Source organism: Amphiprion ocellaris, chromosome 3 (genome assembly GCF_022539595.1).
Source record: "Amphiprion ocellaris isolate individual 3 ecotype Okinawa chromosome 3, ASM2253959v1, whole genome shotgun sequence".
Classification (NCBI taxonomy): domain Eukaryota; kingdom Metazoa; phylum Chordata; class Actinopteri; family Pomacentridae; genus Amphiprion; species Amphiprion ocellaris.
The window spans coordinates 35,691,099-35,710,216 of NC_072768.1; the positions used below are offsets into that span (position 1 = coordinate 35,691,099).

A 19,118-nucleotide genomic window follows, 5' to 3' on the forward strand; every position below is an offset into this window, starting at 1 on the left:
GAGCACAACTCAGTCACAATATCCTGAGTCGCAGTAAAAACAGGACAGAAAATGTTCTTCTGATCCAGATGTTCTCCTGAGAACTTTGTGAAGTCAGACGTGGGATCAGATCACTCTGACAGACCGTGGACAGTATGGAAGCCTGAATGGAACTCGTCTTCTGTCCTCCATCTGCAGATGAAACCAAAGAAACATTCAATGTGTGCAGGTGTGAGAGAGGCTGATGAGAATTCAGTTTGGCAGACAGAGAAGATCAGCAGAACCACTGATGTGAAGAACTAAATTGTCCAACAGGACCAGTCCAAATGTTCCACTATCAAATGCATGGAGGAAATATAAGTGTCCTCTTTCATTATAACACGTTTTGTCATTTATGTCTCATTACAGACTTTCTGACTGTGGACTCTCAGAGAGTCACTATGAAGTCGTGGCCTCAGCTCTGAAGTCCAACCCCTCCCATCTGACAGAACTGGACCTGAGTAGAAACGAGAACCTGCCAATTTCAGGAGTGAAGCATCTTTGTGATGGACTGCAGAATCCAAACTGTAAACTGGAGACTCTCAGGTCAGTTCACTGTTGATCATTCATCAATATTTTCAATTTAAATCCTTCACTGAAGTTTGAAGTTTTCATTGATACATTTTTAGGATTTTCCTGAAAACGTGAAGATGTTTGAGATTGTTGAAGTGTGAATGAATCCCCTGATCAGCTGACTGCAGAGTTCCAAGATGGAGGACAGAATCCACAGTCCTGCTGTGTGTCTGAATGTGAAGCTGATGTGAAAGTGATGTGAGGCTTCAGCAGTCTGACTTCCACAGATCCAGTCAGTATGTTTGTGTTTCCACAGTGTTTGTGCTGAGCTGCAGTGGAGCCTCAGGAAGTCAAAGAGGAGTTCAGTTGTCAACAGTCTGGAGGTCGATTAGTGTCAGTCAGAAGCTGAAGCTTGATGTTAGTGTGAGCTGAGCTGATGAAGTGATTCCTTCCAGTGGAGTTGTGTTAGGAAGAGAGCAGTGGACAGTCAGTGTGGACAGCAGGAATCAGAATCCCTCTGGAATGTACAGATGACATGTGACTGTTGTTGGAAGACACACTGGAAGATTTGAATGAGACAAAGCAGTTTGTCAGAGATCAGCTGTGATTCTCTGGTCTCAGCTCTGAAGTCCAACCCCTCCCATCTGGAACATCTGGACCTGAGCAGGAACAAGCTGCAGGATTCAGGAGTGAAACATCTGAGTGGTTTTCTGGAGAGTCCAGACTGCATCCTGAAGACTCTGGAGTCAGTTCACTGTCTGTCTGTTACTGTTGTAGATCTGATATGTTTAATGGCAACTGAAGCTCATTTATGTTCAACAGAACTTCCATCCATGAAGCTGTAAATCTGCTCTGGTTGTAAGTGTTTGTAGCAGAAACTGTAGAAAATGTTCAGTGTTTGTTGTTGCAACATGTTATTGATGTGTGGACATGAATATGTGGATGAATGTTGAGCTGACATGTGGATGATGTGTGTAGAAGGCTGACATGATGATGATCCACAATAAGAGAAGGACAAAGTCACTCTGCTGGTTTTAGAGAAAAGCTCACTGATGAGGACAAAGTAATGTTGATCTGCACATTGAGAACCTGAACACATCTGATGGATCATCAATGATTTTATCTACATCTTTTATTCTTTATTCAGATTGAGGACCTGCAGGTTGTCAGAGATCAGCTGTGATTCTCTGGTCTCAGCTCTGAAGTCCAACCCCTCCCATCTGGAACATCTGGACCTGAGCAGGAACAACCTGCAGGATTCATCAGTGAAACATCTGTTAGATCTTGAGGAGAGTCCAGACTGCAGCCTGAAGACTCTGAGGTCAGTAGAAGGTTCCATCAGTCTCTGCTGCTTTCTTCTTCAGTATCAAAGCAAAGATCCAGAGTCTCCTGTAAACCTGCAGCTTCTCAGTGAAGCTGTGAGAGCAGAACGGTGACAGAAACACAGAGACAGCAGTCAGCCAATCAGAGGAGCCACAAGCTTGTTGTCATGGTGTGTTTGAGTGGATGTGAAGCCGACTGTTGTTGTTGTGTTGATGTGTTGAGGAAATAAAGCTGATTCCAGCTGCCAGCCTTCCAGATGTGCAGAGACAGTGGTCCTCCTTCATCAAAGTGTCCATCAGATCTGATCTCTGTGTTTGTTGTTTCATTTCAACAGTGATCAGCTGATCAGTCTGATGTTTGTCACAGTTCTGAGATCAGTGAGACTGAAGCCTGTAAACCAGCGGCTCTTATTTCACAGCAGCATCTGTACATTCAGTCATTCTCTCAACATTTCCTCTCATTTTACACACATTTCATCATTTTGTCAAATTACAGATATAATTGATTAAAATCACAGAAAATATACTTCTATGTAAACTGTAAAACAGGACAAAACTGTAAATGTCACATCAAAAACTGCATTTTTACTAATACATGTTTTATTTTACAATGTCTGACCATAACATGACTGTTTAGCTGTACTTAAATCTGCTAAAAATGTCTTTATTTTAGAAATTTCCTGTTTGATTCTCAGAAATTATCCAGGTTTAGAAGCTTCCAGAAGCATTTGAACATATTTTGTGTCTCTTTGCTGCCAGACTCTGAGTTAGTTTTTCTAGAGCAGATGAGATGTTGATGGACACTCAGAGACTGTTGGTTTAAATGGAGCAGCAGTAAATCCATGAGTGAAGAGTTTGTGCAGTAATGAAGCTTGATGACTGTCAGCAGTTTGTTTCCACTGTGGACTCATTGATCTCCTCTGTTCTTTCTTCTTCTCTCTGCAGATGGAAGTATTGATGCTGATCAGGACGGTGTTTGTGCTGAGAGGATGAAGTGTGTCCTGATGATCCAGAGGTTGAAGAAGAAGAAGCAGCAGCAGCAGCAGCAGCAGCAGCAGCAGCAGCAGCAGCAGCAGCAGCAGCAGCAGCAGCAGCAGCAGCAGCAGCAGCTGCTGCTGCTGCTGCTGCTGCTGCTGCTGGTGTGTAGAGACTCTGACTGGTCCATGTTACTGGGAGCTGGACTGGGAACCAGTGTAAAGTGTGTTGTTATCACTGTGTAGTTTAGTGTTGCAGCTCCACACTGAATGATGGAGAAGTGCAGTTAATGTTGACATGAAACGTTGGAGGTTGATGTCAGCTTGCAGAGTGTGCAGGAAGTTTCAGGATGTTTGTGTCAGTGCAGGATCATATTTCAGTTGATTTTCTATTTCCAGCTGCAGTCAAAATTGTTGAGCTTCTCTGCCTGCAGCACATTCAGCTGATGAGAACAAAGTGTCCTGGAAACATGTCGGCTGAAGCCTTGGTGCCCAGAGAGAGTTTATTTTTCTGTGTTTTCATCACATCGTGTTGAGGTGACAAACTGAAGAGAAATCCAGTTTAGTTCTCAAAGGTCCAGCAGCAGCTGTGATTGGACCAGAACCCGACCTCTGATCCACCACGGCAGCAGCAGCTGATGTAGTGTTCACTTGTTGTCATGGTTACAGTGACGCCGTGCCGCTATCTGGCAATGATACAGAAATCTTTAATCTGTGGATCCTTACTATAAGTCGCATCACTGCCGAAATCTAATGAGTTGGTCGTTGTATCATATCTGACCTTCCGTCAAAATTTCATCCAAACCTGTCAGTCCATTTTTGATTAATGTTGCTGACAGACAGACAAACGTACGCTGATCGTCACATAACTCCGCCTTTTCCTTGGCCAAGTAATAAAATAGAGCAGCTACAGGTCAACCAGAAGCCTGTCTGAATAAAAACGATGCCACCCCGACAACAAGCCAGACCTCCTCAGTGCCCCTCAAACTCAGAGTTTAGTCTGAGCCATTTTTTGTCAAGTGTATTTAGTTCCGGACAATCCTTTAATCATTTCAAACAGAGTTTTGTTATTATGGACAAATTCTAAATTATATGCCAAGATTTTATGTAATCTTTGGAAATTTCTCTGAGTTGTTTTGGATAAATTTCAAGTAGTTTTAGACATGTTAGACATTCTGTTTAGTTTTATACAATTATGGGTAGTTTTGAACAATTTATTCATTTTAAACAATTGTACTTATAATACTTCTGTTATTTTGCTCAATAGTTTGATGTTGCCAATATGCGCATCTTTGCAGTTGTTTTGTGTCTGTAGTTGTTTTGTACTACTTTGCGGTTGTTTTTTGTCTCTTTGTTGGTCATTTTGTGGTCATTTTTTGTCTCTGTAGCTGTTTTGCATCTTTATGTGGTTGTTTTGTGTTTCTTTGAGTCATTCTTTTGCGTCTTTGATGTCATTTTGTGTCTTTTTGTAATTCTTTTGTATGTTTTTTATCAGTTGTAAGTTTGTGTGTAGTTGCATTTTGCCTCTTTGTGCTTGTCTTGCATCTCCTTGTAGTTTGTAGTGTGTGTTGTATTATGACAAACAGCCCAGCAAGTGTGTTCAAACATTTTATTTCAGCTGTTTTTCTTCTTTACAATCAGGATAATCTAATAAAAGGTAAAGTTTGCAGGATGTAAACAAACAGAGGAGTACAAAATAAAGGCACTTAACTTCCATCACCTCCATTAAATAGGCTTTCTTTTCTCTTTTGTACAGATATTTACAGACTTGTGAAGGTGACGGTCGGTGAGTTTGAGTCCATGGTAGCAGGAGGACGTAAGAACATGTAAATCACAAAGGTTAAACAACACTTATCGTGATTGAAACTTCTTTAAAAGGTTAAATGTCACGTAGAATTAGTTTTGTTTAGAGCATCAGAGAAAATCAAACGAGAAATAAAAACACGCAAATGTAAAATAAAGTGTTAAAAGGCAGGACGAGAAGTTCAGGAAGTTCCTTCATCACACGGCTCCTAAACACTTCTGAACATTCATCAGAATAAATGGATGGAATGAAGATTTTTACACGCAAACAACAACAGTATGAGTTAATTCGGTCTACGCTGTTTGGTTTTGTGATATTTGCAAAGAAACTGACTATTTCAATTAGGAGGAGACTGAACATTTTATCTCGACTGCTCGGTTTAATAATAATCAATAGATTGTAAAATGCAACAGTGATTAAAATGACAAAACATGGAAAACAGCAAAGGGTTTGGTGAAGGCAGCACTCAACTGTAAAATGCTAACCTTTAGGGCAACTTTGAGGGGCAATAAATGGAGACAACCTGCTTCAGGATCCACAGTAAGCCCAATGTTTTCAGAGGACACGTTTCAGTGATTAATCAGATTTTTACAGACAATACGGTTCTTTTTAATGGAAACAATAAAGTTCATTTTAGTCACTGAAGCTGTGTGTTGCTCCCAGCAAATAAAACAACTGTTGACAAATCTCAGTGCAGACATAAAAAGCTGCAGAAGCTGCTCATATGATGGTGACCGCTTGTTAGCATGGAGTCGATGTGTTTACCGTCAGTGGGAGGAGCTTCGGTCGTTGGCGACGTCCTGCAGGCGGCGCAGCAGAGCTGAATGGTTGTCTGGACAGACCCGTTTGGGCGATGTTTCCTCCTCCATAGCCATGCTGCGCTTCCTGGTGGGAGTTTCTCCGGTCCGGATCATACTGTTGATCTCCTGCAGACGCTGAGGGGTCAGACATTAAAGGTCAGAGGTTATCTGTCAGTAACAGCCTCTACTGGCTATTTCCAGGTTTCTGTTCATTTCTCTTTCTGAACTAGCTTGTTTTATTTCTGTCTATAAATATTACAATACCCATGAGCCTCAGCTGCTGCTGCTGCTATGGAGAAGAGGCTGGGCAGTTGTTGAATTTGTAATCATCACTATGGTTACTGAATGGACACTGGTTTCAGGGGGTTGTTTGTCCATGCATTCAGTGACTCTTAAACATATGTTGTCATGTATAGTGCCTGTAAAAACTATTCAACCCTTCAAGTCGGTACTCAGATTCACCTTTGGCTGCAATTACAGCTTTGAGTCTGTGTGGACAGATGTCAGTCTGCTTAGAACATCTGGACAAAGAAATTTTACCCCATTCTACCTTTGCCAGCTTTCCAGGGTCTGCTGCTGACAAAACATCATGATGCTGCCACCACCATGTTTCACATCATGATGCTGCCACCACCGTGCTTCACATCATGATGCTGCCACCACCGTGCTTCACATCATGATGCTGCCACCACCGTGCTTCACATCATGATGCTGCCACCACCGTGCTTCACATCATGATGCTACCACCACCGTGCTTCACATCATGATGCTGCCACCACCGTGCTTCACATCTTGATGCTACCACCACCGTGCTTCACATCATGATGCTGCCACCACCGTGCTTCACATCATGATGCTGCCACCACCGTGCTTCACATCTTGATGCTACCACCACCGTGCTTCACATCATGATGCTGCCACCACCGTGCTTCACATCATGATGCTGCCACCACCGTGCTTCACGTCATGATGCTGCCACCACCGTGCTTCACGTCATGATGCTACCACCACCGTGCTTCACGTCATGATGCTACCACCACCGTGCTTCACATCATGATGCTGCCACCACCATGCTTCACATCATGATGCTACCACCACCGTGCTTCACATCATGATGCTACCACCACCGTGCTTCACATCATGATGCTGCCACCACCGTGCTTCACATCATGATGCTGCCACCACCATGCTTCACATCATGATGCTGCCACCACCATGCTTCACATCATGATGCTGCCACCACCATGCTTCACATCATGATGCTGCCACCACCATGCATCACATCATGATGCTGCCACCACCATGCTTCACATCATGATGCTGCCACCACCATGCTTCACATCATGATGCTGCCACCACCGTGCTTCACATCATGATGCTGCCACCACCGTGCTTCACATCATGATGCTGCCACCACCATGCTTCACATCATGATGCTGCCACCACCATGCTTCACATCATGATGCTGCCACCACCATGCATCACATCATGATGCTGCCACCACCATGCTTCACTGTGAGGATGGTGTGCTTGTGATGATGTGTAGTGTTTGGTGTCTGCCAAACATAGTGTCTAGTCTGATAATTTATATTTTCGCCTCATCAGACCAAAGAACTGTCTTCCATTTGACTTTAGTGTTTTCCACGTACCTTTTAGTGAACTCTAGTTGAGATTTAATTTGAGATTTTTCAACAGGGGCTTTCTCTTTGTCACTCTTCCACAAAGCTTTGACTTGGGAGGGGTTTCAAACAACAGTTGTTTATTCAGGAATACTGATTCACCAGTGACTGGACCTCCCAGATACAGGAGTCTTTATACTACAACCTCTGAGACACATTCACTGCACTCAGATCATTTTATTTCACTAATTGTGTGATTCTGGCAGTAACTACCTGCACCAGCATTGAATTAGGTGAGCCACTTTAAATGGAGTGAACACTCATGCAATCACTTATTTTACAATAAAAATAAAGCAACAAAAATAGTTAGCACTGAATATTTTGTAGCCATGTGTGTTGTGTGTTTGGTCTTACATTGGGGGGGCTGCTGCAGATGTAGTAATAAATCTTGTCCCGGGGAGTTGTTGGCGTGAGGGCGGAGCCTGTCTTGTGAGGCGAGATGTAAATGGAGTGTTTGCTGGACAGAAGCATCCGACGGGGAGATCCGGTCCTCAGGGTGGGGTACGGGCACAGAGGGGGGGACTCCACCTGCACAGGTATGAACAATGTACCAGAATACACGTCACTTCAGAGGCAGAAGGACAAACCAACTCCTGGTGCAAGGTTTGATTTCATGTGATGACCTGAAATACCTGAATGTTGAAATTGCACCAGACGTCTATTTGTGGCCATTTTGTGTCTCTTTGTGGTCGTTTTGCAGCTCTTTGTGGTCATTCTGTTTCTGTAGTTGTTCCGTGTCTCTTTGTGGTTGTTTTGTGTCTCTTTGGTGGTCAATTTGTGTCTCTGTTGTCACTTTATGTCTATGTCTCTTTGTAGTCATTTTGAGTCTCTGTGGTTGTTTTGTGTCTCTGTGGTTGTTTTGTGTCTCTTTGTGGTCATTTTGCATCTTTTTGTGGTCATTTTGTGTTTCTTTATGGTTGTTTTGTGTCTCTTTGTGGTTGTTTTGTGTCTCTTTGTTGTTGTTTTATGTATGTTTGTTGTCATTTGGTGTGTCCTTGTGGCTGTTTTGCGGCTGTGGTTGTTTTTTTTCTCTCCGCAGTCATTTTGTGCTATTTTCTTGTTGATTTGTGTCTGTAGTCATTTTGCATTTTGTGGTTGTTTTGTGTCTGTTTGTGCTTGTTTTGTTGTTGTTTTTGGTGGTCTTTTTGTGCCTCTTTGTGGTGTTTTTCTCTGTTTTTATTTGTGTGTTTTTGAAGTTGATTGTGCCTCTTTGTGGTTTGTTTTGTGTCTATTTGTAGTCATTTGTGTCTCTTTAGAGTTGTTTTTGTCAGTTTCTGGTCATAATTCATTTCTTTGTGGTCATTTGCACCCCTTTAAAGTCGTTTTGTGTCAGTTTGTGGTTGTTTTGTGCCTGTTCGTAGGTTTTTTTCTGCTGTGTAACTGTACAGACCTCCCTTTTAAAGTAAACATCTTCTGCTGTCAGAATGATCAAGAAAACCTGCATCTGTAAATTCAGACCAAACCAGCAGAGTGAAGTCCTCATGGATCAGTAAGTGTGTGAGTGTCCACGTGTTCGTACCCCTGCAGACGGCGAACTTGGAGAGTATCTGAGAGCAAAGTGTCTCATCTGTTTGATGTAGACGTTGTTGTAGAAGTGGATCAGGTCTCCTCGCTCCTCCTCGCCATCAGCAACAGTGCAGGAGGTGGTGGAAGAAGAGGAGGTCTTGTTGGAGGCGTTGGTGGGCGTGGAAGGGGTGCTACCTGGCTGGGGGACCGGCAAGGTGCTGCTGGAGCGAATAGGAACCGGGCTGATGTTGCCACCTGCTGGGAGATCAGGGGAACTGTTTATTGCCGACTTACTGGATAATGTGTATTTTGTGTTCACTCAGGGTGCCTTTGTCGGGTTGGAGACTTATTCTACAGCACTGTACGTTGAAAAAGAGCGCCTCCATCTGGTGATGGGAGGTGATGGAGATGTGGTATTAAGGTCTCAAGAGGTTGTACAATTCTCAGAGACTAAAGAAGCTTTTTCCCTTTATGGCATTTTGTTTTTTCGGCTCCATCAAAGTGTTTTGCAGGTCCCATATTGGCCTCTTTGCAGCAAATTAATGAGACTCTCACGTCCCCAGTATGTGTTTAAATTTTCAGCCCAAAACAATGCAAAAATAATTTATTTCAATCAGGACTATATAACCCCTGGATTTATCCTAGTTTTAAATGGTTGTGCTGCTGCTGTCCCCTGATGAACTGTCAGGTAAACGAAAGTAAGCAGTGAGGAGGTGGAGTTACACAAAGTCAAACTATTGGTTAATTAGCTGTAAGGTAGCACCTGTATCAACTTCATGCTAATTCTGACTAGATGTGAATTATGTTTACAGTAGTGGTGTGATGCGATTAAAAAATTAATTGCTTCGAGGCTTTGTAATTAATTAATCACGATTAATCACATTTTTGTCAAATAGCCATATTTGACACAATAAGCAAAGTTTCTCAATTCAAGTATATTTTGGTTGACAGATGAATTGATAAATAGACATATAAGCGAACTTAAACAACAAAAATGTTTGTTTCATTTCTATCTATCTGCATTTTTCATCTGTCTACTACATTCACAGATTACTGTAACTTCCAAGTGCAATTATAGTGATTATGCTCAACATTTTAAGACTTTTTGTAAACTCCAAAAGAAGTTGAAAAGTGGTCTATTATGGGATGGCTACACCGTTTGCCAATAACAGGACTGTCCTATTTATTGTCTATGTGAAACGTATTGCGTTGCATGCTGGTTGCATTGCGGCGTGTCTCCCCGGAGTTGCCTGCAACTAATTTGCATAAAGTAAATATGACTTCTACTTTATACAAATTCGGTGCGGCAAGGTCCAACACATCGCAAAATTTTCGTTAAACGTCTAAACTAACCGTTGTTGAACTAAAACGAGAACAGATTCAGCAGGTTATTTCTCGCTTCTAAGACTTTTAGAAATACTTTTTGCTTAAGTGTTTTCGTAATAAATGAAAAACTTTGGGACCGAGCCGCCATGTTGGTCTGAGGCTTCTACTGGACTGAAGCGGAAAGCGCTGTCATGTGACCATCTAGTGGCCCCGCCCACCAAGCAGGTGATATTCGGATGCGAGAAAAACGGATCCTGTGGACACGTAGTTTGTCTACGCCGCAGCAACATGTTTTACATTGAGGTGATGCCGTCGGCTTGAAGTGTTGCAGTGATAAGAAAACTGTTGAACAATTTACACACAACCAGGCTTTTATCCAAGCTGCCATCGGGAAGGTTTTTAAAAGAAAACTTTCTGCCCAACAAGCTCAATGCGGTCTCGTCTTCCATCACCAAACTTTCCTGTGCACTGATTCACTCGGTGTGTCGTGTATCTTCTTCACGGCTGGTAAACAGACTTTAGGTTCATTACTGCCACCTACTGGGCTGGAGTTTTCATCAGTGTAACCGGTGTGCTAGAAATTAGGGAACTGAGAAGGGTGCGATTAAATGCTTTATTTTTTAAAACACGTCATTGTTTTTGTAATTAATTAATTGCAATTAACGTGGTAAAGTCCCAGCCCTAGTTCACAGTAAATCATGTTCACTGAAGAGTTGAGATGGGGTTAAAGATGTTCTGGATAAATGTTTTTCTACCTGGATCTTGGCTTCCGTCAGCAGAGGAGTTTGGTTTGTTGCTATCGTTGGAGCCGGAGTGACGCCTCCTCCTCGCCGAGATCAACACACTCCTGTACACCTGAAAAACACACGATCGGAGGTTATACGTAACCCTGAATGGATAGAGCAATCTCTGTTATCAACTAGCGACATTTCTACAGTATTTCAGTTTCTTACGTTGCTGCTGGCCTGAGGCTGAGTGCGGTAACACTTCATGATGTTCTGGAAGGATTTGTCTTCTTTGGTCACCTGACGAACACAAACAACACAGAGTTATTGCAGCAGGAGTAAACAATGTACACTTCTAGAGGTGCTGTGTCACATTTTGTGACTGTTTGTGGTAATTTTCTTTCCTCTTTGTACTCTTTTTGTGTCTCCTTGTAATTTTTTTTGTCATTGTCAATGTTATGGAGAAGAATCTAGTTTTTTGTCTCTGTGGTAATTTCTGTCTTTTTTGGAATTGTTTTGTGACTGCGATCATTTTTGTATCTTTATAGTCATTTTGTGTCTCCTTGTTTTTGGCTTTTGGTCGTTGTTTGCTGATGTTGTGTCATATTAAAGAAGCTACCTCATCTTGTGTGTCTTTCTTGGTGTTTTGTGTTATTTACCGTCTCTTGCGGTTGTTTTTGTCTCTTTGAAACACACCTTTGCCATGACGTAAACAGCACACATGAGGAGCTGGTCCAGGTGTCGGTCCATCATCATGTCGGTGCAGTGGACCAGAGAATATTCGAAACACGTCCAGATCTTCCTCCTCAGCTCCGACGAGATGTCCAGTTTGGCACAAAGGTCTCGGAGCCGAACGCTGGCCAGATGGTAAACCTGAGAACGAAGACGTGGAAACAAGCTTTAACACACTGCTGACCACAATCAGGACAGATGTTTTTGCCTCTTTGTGGTCATTTTGTGCCTGTTTGTTGTGGTTTTGTGTCTTTGAGGTCATTTTCCTTTTTCTGTGGTAGTCTTTGTCTGTTTGTAGTCGTTTTGTGTTTATGGTGTTTTTCTGTCTATTTCTGTTCAATCTGCATCTCTTTGTGATCATTTTGAGTGTCTGGTTGTTTTGTGTGCATTCATAGTCTTTTTTTTAATATCTTTGATAGCCATTTTGTGTCTTTTTATGGTCATTTTGTGTTTCTTTGTGGTTGTTTTACGTATCTGTTTGTGGTCATTTGGTGTCTTTTGTGGCTGTTCTGCATCTGTACTTGTTTGTATCTCTGTCTTTGTGCCTATTTGAGGTCATTTTCCATTTTTCTGTGGTTGTTTTGAGTGTCTTTGTTGTGTTTTTGTTGTCTATTTCGGATCATTTTGAGTCTGTTGGTGATCATTTTGTGCCTGTTTGTTGTTGTTTTGTGTGTTTTTGAGGCCATTCTACTCTTTCTGTGGTAGTTTTTAATCTGTTCGTAAACATTTCTGTATTTTTGTCTTTCTGTGTGGTTATTTTTTGCCTATTTCTGATAAATTTGCATCTCTTTGTTGTCATTTGGTGTCTTTTTGAAGCTTTTTTGTATCTACAGTTGTTTGTGTCTCTTTGTCATTGTTGTTTTGTGTCTCTGTGGTCATTTTGTGCCTGTTTGTTGTTGTTTTGTGTGTTTTTGAGATCATTTTACTTTTTCTGCGGTTGTTTTGTGTATGTTTGTGGTAGTTTTTGTGTTTGTAGTTGTTTTGTGTATTTTTGTGTGGATGTTTTTTGTCTATTTCTGATAAACTGGCATCTCTTTGTCATCATTTAGTGTCTTTTTGTGTCTGTTTTGTGTCTATAGTTGTTTTGTGTCAATTTCTAGTCAGTTTTTGTCTCTTTGTGGTCATTTTACACCCCTTTGTAGTCATTTTGTGGTTGATTTGTGCCTCATTGTAGCCTTTTTTCTGCTGTGTAACTATAAAAACGTCCCTCTAAATTAAACATCTGCTTCTGTCAGAATGACAAAGAAAATCTGCAAATTCAGACCAAACCAGCAGAGTGAAGTCGTTACAGATCAATCAGGGTGTGGCTGAACATGAGGCCGGACAATCGACATCTGAGACCCTCACCTTCCTGAAGAACAGCGACAGAGATCCCTTCCTCAACGGGCTGCTGGCTGCCTTGGCAGCTGGTTTGGCGACGGCTGATTGGACGGCGATGGTGCCAGTCAGGGTTTGGGCGGACAGCGGCTGCAGGGTGGCGCCGGCCTGCCCGGTCACGCTCACCTGGACGGGAAAGAAAGTGATGCCTCCGCTCTCGTTGGCTATTCCTGCAGGAGGTCAGAGGTTGTTAGAATTATTTCATCTCAAATCAACAGAGGCCTTCTGCTCAAACATCTGAAACTTTTTCATCATAAAATATGAATAATTAGAATAATAATTGTGAAATTTCAGATTGACTTATCAAATACTATACAAGATATATAGAGTCTAGCCACTTTTAGCATGTTTTTTTTGCGCACTGAAATCTGAGGCTGTTTCGAGAACAACATTTCAGGAACTATAAAAGATAAAATCCTGAAATTTTCACTGTTATTTCTCATCACGTCATTGATTCAGAATCTGTGATGGTAAAAAAAAACGGAGTTATTTGGCCACAATGAGAGGAAATGTGTTTGAAGAAGAGAAGATGAGGCCTTTAACCCCAAAAACACCAAACCTATCGTCAAGCATGGTGGTGGCAGTATCATGCTCTGGGGCTCACACTGAAATTTGATGCAGCTTGAACAACAATATCTCAGGAACTATTAAAGACGCAAACCTGAGATTTTCACGGCTAATTTTCTTCTTGTCACTGATTCAGAAACTGCATTGTTGGACAAGTAGATCAAACCATCTTTGACTGAGCAAACTTTGAGCTCACATTAACTAAAAAATTGATATTGCAGAATTCAACTAGTGCGATTTTCTGAATCATATGTAGCTACGTGTTATAATAATACAAAATTAAACATACCGAATACACTTTATTATGAAATACTTGGTCTGAGGTTTGACAAGTTGTAGCACAAAAAACAAAATATCAATAGATCCAGTCTGGAGAGAGAGTTCTGGAGTTTCAAAATAAAAGCATTTTATATATACCAAGCTAAAAATTCACAAACATCTTTATATGTTTGAGGTGACATCAGGAAGTTTTGGGACTGTCATTAGACATGTTCATTTCATTTTGGACAAGCTTTGAGATGTTTTTTCAGGTTTTTGGACAGATTTGTTAGGTTTTCCTCAACATTCCCTGGTTGCAACCATGACTTTATCCTTCATGCAGAGCTCTACTGTTCATTTTCTGGGTGTTTTTACGCCCTGAGAGCTCCTTTTTCACTGCAATATAAAGTCCTGTTAATTTATGAGCTGCTTTGGACAAATTTCTTAACTGATTTTGAACAGGTAATTCTGAGTAATTTTGAACATCTGTGAGTCATTTTGGACAATTCTACTGTAAATATCTGTATTTTATGTCATAAAAACATCAGGTAAATCACACAAAATCTGATGATGATGTTCTAAAGTGTTTTAGATGATCAGCCCCTCACCCTGCACTGGTATGGTCACCGTCTGCCCGTTGTTGGCGGTGACGGTGGCGGTCGCTACGGTGACCACCGTCTGTCCTGCGGGGATGGCCGTGACGAGGCTGGCCTGGCCGGTCTTGGTCACGGCGGCGGTGGATGGTGTGCTGGTGGTGCTGGTGGAGCTGGTGGAGCTGGTGGAGGCGGCGCCGGTCTCACCGTCCCCCGGCGGGTCGACGAAGAGACGACGGCGAGCCGGACCGGTGGGGGGGGAGCTGTAGCGGTCCAGGAGGGTGGTGGGGGAGGGAGACACGCCTGCTGGAGGAGGAGAGTTATGTTAGTCTAAAAAAAAAACTAAACAACTAAACACTTCTACACACATTTTATTCACAATAGTCAAGAGGACATTTTATAGAACAAAATAATAACAGAATCTGGAACTAAACAATAAAATCTGACATTAAAATCTGCACAATCTGTCATAGTGTTGAATTGTTGTTTTTAATCTCTGGATTTTATTGCCATTTAAACAGAACAGGTAACTTTATTTGGCAATTTTAACATTATTGATAAAATTAATGATATTTTGTCTCCTTATAGCAGTTTTCTGTGTCTTTGCTGTTGTTTTGTGTCACTCAATGTGGTTCATTAATGTTAAAAAGCGATTGCAAATTTTATCTCCGTGATTGTTTATGTTCTCTTTTGTCTCTTTGCAGTGGTTTTGTGTGTCTTTGTAGTTGTTTTTATTTATATTTGTTTCATGTCACTTGCTGCAATTCATTAACATTAAAAATTGTTGAATTATTTTCCATTTGTAGTTATTTTGCATCTCAGTTTTTTTTTCTTCATCGTTGTTTTTGACTCTTTGGCTGGTCTGGATGCCGTTTTTTGGGTCTGTTACAGTTTCATGCCTTTTTAATTTGTCTCTTTCAAGTCATTTTGTGTGCATTTTTTGGGTGTTTTGTGTCTTTTTGTACTTTTTTTGTCTCTATGTGTGTTTATTGTGTCTTTTTAGAATACCTTTGGATCTTTTTGGAGTTGTTTCGTGTCTCTTTGTGCTAATTTTGTGTCTCTTCATCGTTAATTTTTGTTTGTTTGCAGAAGTTTTTTGTATCTGTAATTGTTTTGTGTCTCTTCATAGTTATTTTTTTAATCTCTTTGTAGTTTTTTTGTTTATTTGTCGGTTTGTGTTATGTGGTCAAGAAATCATTTCTGTTCAAGAGAAACCAAACTGTGAAATCAGATGTTTTAAAATTCAACAGCTTGATAATTTAAACTTGTTTTCTAAATGTTTTGTGAATCAGGTGATTTGGAATAAAACATTAAAATACTGCAGAATATAACTCAGTTTAAGTGTCTGAATGATTCTTATCATCTCTGCTGTTCTTCTGCAGGTCTGTTTTGCTTCCATATTTCAGGATTTAACAGTTCAACATGTGAAAGTAAAGGCAGTGGGATGAACAGCTGTAAATGAAGTGACAAACACTGGCCTTTGATGGTGCTGTTGGTGCTGAGGTCAGCTCCGTGGTTGATGGGCGTGAGGGCAACGCTGCTGGTGCTGCTTTCATCATTTTGTTCCAGATACTGAGGTGGCATCACCTGAAACAAACACATACAAAATCAGAGCACAAAGAGTTGCCGCTTTTTCATTAAAAATATCTGAATAAACAGGAAAAACTGGATCCTGAGACAGTTTTTCTTTAACAAAATGTCATAAAAAGTCAGTTTTTCCAATGTTTTTAACTAGAGGGGGTTGTTGCCAAAGTTCTGGATGCTGTTCAACTTCATTAATATTCATCCAGGTAGAAGAAAAACAGTCTGTGATGTCTACAAATGAATGTAAGGTTTCAAAGACGGACCTCCTGGCAGGCAGGGACGTGGTCTTTGGCCCTGCGGAGACTCTCCCACAGCGGGGAGCCACTGGTCCAGGCCAAACCCTCCAGAACCTGCTCCTCCACCTGGTTCAGGTGCTTCACCACCTCCCGAAACAGACCCTGCTCCGACCGGACCAACACCTCGATCACCTGCAGATACAGCAAATCTTTTCCTAGAACTTGGTCTAGAACTTTAAGCCTCTTGGATGCTTCAGTCAAAATGTTACCTCCATCTCAGTTCTTACTAAATGTTATTGTTGATTTACGGGTCATGCAAGCTCAATTCACCAAATGCCCCACGCCTGATCATCTTCATTTTTACAGATTTTGTTTTTAAGTGGTGAATACTGACTGAGGTGGCCATGTGTAAACTCTAGGATCATAGATAACCTTTTCGAGTTAGGTGATGTGGATTATTTATTATTATTATTATTATTATTATTATTATTATTATTATTATTATTATTATTATTATTATTATTATTATTATTATTATTATTATTATTATTATTATTATTATTATTATTATTAGAAGCACTATGAGTTGGAAAACCATGATTTTTCTTTCAGCCCAGTAACAATATTTTATGACTTGTCCAGTTGGACATTTTTGCACCATCATATAACTGGTTTGCACCATTGGAAACCAGATGTAGATTTCCATGGGCCTGCAAAATTTCGGAACTGCAGCTACATTATTTCTGAAGTTATTGCACTTCAAACATTGATCCACAGCATGATACTGCCACCACCGAGCTCGGCAAAAATGGACATGACTCCACCTTCTTTAAGAATTTTTAACTCAAAAACTAAGGCTAGATAAGGGCCCATATTTTACACATGGTCAATTAAAAAAATATTCACCACTTTAAAAAAAAAAGGTCAGATGGAAGATGGTCAGGCGTGAGGCATTTGTTGAATTGAGGTGGAATGACCCAACACTTTTTTAATCTATGGGTTACTGTTATGCACGAAAACACCAAGTTTGATTCCTCATATGTGAAACCTACATGGCTATAGAAGAGCAGATGTATAAATCAATGAATCTACACAAATTCAGGACTCTAGCTACAATTTCTCTCAAGTTATGACGCTTCAAATATCGATCCACAGCATGATACTGCCACCACCGTGCTCGGCAAAAATCAACATGACCCCACCTTCTTTAAGAATGTTTAACTCACAATGTTACAGCACTTGTGACCCAAGATTTTACCCGTTTTTTCTTCATCAAATATTTTGGTGTTTTTGCTCATACTGGTACCTTGTAGAAGTGGTAAGCAGGGAGCTGGAAGATGCCGATGACGTTGGGGAAATCTCCTGGAGGCCTGTAGGAGAAGATGACGATCTCCAGGCAGCAGGCCAGCAGAGAGCGATGGAAGATGTCCTGCTCCAGAATACACTGAAACACAGACGAACATGGATTCACATATTTTATATCAGCCAGTGACGAAAGTACAAGTTTTTTGTGGTTTTACTTCATACTCACCGACAGATCAGCATCTCCCAGAATCATCTTCTCTCTCTCGATGATGGACTCCAGGATTCGGTAGTACAGTGCTTCGGCCAGGTGGAAATACTTCACCGCCATGTCTGCGAGGACAAACTTTACTCAGACAGGTGGAGGGAGCAGATTTGTTGAATATTTACTAGAGTTTTACTGCGTACCTCTCCCCATCGGCCGGCTGTCTGCGCTGCCGTCCTCGTAGTGCTGAGAAAACAAATCAAACATGTCCCTCAGGCGCCGGCTGATGACATCACTGGGGTCTCTGGCACAATTCCTGAGACGCAAAAGAGACGAGGTTCAGTTTTTGCTGAAGTACACAGGGGAAAAAGTACCAAAAATACTTCAATGCATGTACAAGTCCTCAATTCAGGAACAGTACTCTACTATTGTCAGCTATAGGTTAAGTATCAGCTGCAAAAGCACTCGAGTTCTCTCTGCTTCATGAAAAATATAGTGGAAAAAAGATGTACTCTGAGCTTCAAGTAAGGTATCAGTCGTAAAAATACTCTCAGCTTCATGCAAAGTATTTTTTAGGAAAAGTACACAAGTAGTCTGAATTTCACGTAAAGTATAAGCAGTGAAAGCACATCAGTATTCGTACCTTCATTAGTAAACGTACAAGAGTACTCTCAGCTTAACATCAGCGGTGAAAGCACACAAGTACTCTAAAGTTTGTTTATATTATTAGTGGTAAAAGTACACAAGTGCTTTCAAAGTATTAGTGTTAAAAGTACATGAGTCCTCCGAGCTTCATGTCTAGTATCGGCAGTTTAAGCACAAGAGTATCCTCAATTTCATTTAAAGTACCAACTGTAAAAGTACACAAGTACTATGTAAACAACTGGTGTAAAAGTACACGAGAACTCTTAACTTTGCGTAAAGTATCAGCAGTAAAAGTACTCTCAGCTTCATGTAAAGTATCAGTGGTAAAATTACACCAGTACTCTCAGTTTTATGTAAATTGTCAGAGGTTGAAGTACAGAAGTACTCTCAGTTTCTTGTTAAAAATCAGCAGTAAAAGTACACAAGTACTCTCAACTTTCTGTAAAGTATGAGTGATTAAAGTAAACGAATACTCTCAACTTTATGTAAAGCATCAGCAGTCAAGTATACAAGTACTCTCAGCTTCATATAAAGTGTCATTAGTAGATGTACACGAGTACTTTTAGCTTAACGTAAAGTACCAGCTGAAAAAGTACGAGTACTTTCAACTTTGCGTAAAGTATTTAGAGTAAACGTACACAAGTACTCTCAACTCCTTGGAAAGTATCAGCGGTAAAAGTGCACGAGTACTCTCAGCTTCATACAAAGTATCATTAGTAGATGCACACGAGTACTTTCAGCTTAACGTGAAGTATCAGCAGTAAAAGTACACAAGTACTCTCAGCTTCATGTAAAATGCCAGTGGTAAAAGTACATGAATACATTCAGCTTAAGGTAAAGTATCAAGTATCAGCACTAATACTACACTGAGTACTCTCAGCTTCATGTAAAGTGACAGCAGTAAGTGAAAGTACACAAGCACTTTCAGACTCGTGTACAGTATCGGTGGGCT

The 19,118-nt window shown here is 41.0% G+C and overlaps 1 protein-coding gene across 3 annotated transcripts in view; it reads right to left on the reverse strand.

Moving 5' to 3' along the window:
* Positions 1 to 19,118, reverse strand: part of rbl2 (retinoblastoma-like 2 (p130)) — a 33,325-nt gene continuing 14,207 nt past the window's right edge. Inside the window, exons 10-23 of one of the 3 annotated variants that reach the window (XM_055007044.1) lie at positions 17,725 to 17,837; positions 17,546 to 17,649; positions 17,321 to 17,458; positions 16,042 to 16,206; positions 15,673 to 15,781; positions 14,210 to 14,497; positions 12,747 to 12,946; positions 11,364 to 11,540; positions 10,896 to 10,967; positions 10,698 to 10,797; positions 8,630 to 8,874; positions 7,465 to 7,638; positions 5,397 to 5,566; positions 1 to 171 (exon numbers count right to left, since the gene is read on the reverse strand). In XM_055007044.1, the coding sequence (XP_054863019.1) occupies positions 5,399 to 5,566; positions 7,465 to 7,638; positions 8,630 to 8,874; positions 10,698 to 10,797; positions 10,896 to 10,967; positions 11,364 to 11,540; positions 12,747 to 12,946; positions 14,210 to 14,497; positions 15,673 to 15,781; positions 16,042 to 16,206; positions 17,321 to 17,458; positions 17,546 to 17,649; positions 17,725 to 17,837 (2,053 nt within the window). In that variant the 3' untranslated portion in view covers positions 1 to 171; positions 5,397 to 5,398. Of the gene's footprint in view, positions 172 to 4,422; positions 5,567 to 7,464; positions 7,639 to 8,629; positions 8,875 to 10,697; positions 10,798 to 10,895; positions 10,968 to 11,363; positions 11,541 to 12,746; positions 12,947 to 14,209; positions 14,498 to 15,672; positions 15,782 to 16,041; positions 16,207 to 17,320; positions 17,459 to 17,545; positions 17,650 to 17,724; positions 17,838 to 19,118 lie in introns of those variants that run through there. The other 2 variants (XM_055007052.1, XM_055007040.1) reach the window with 2 other exon arrangements.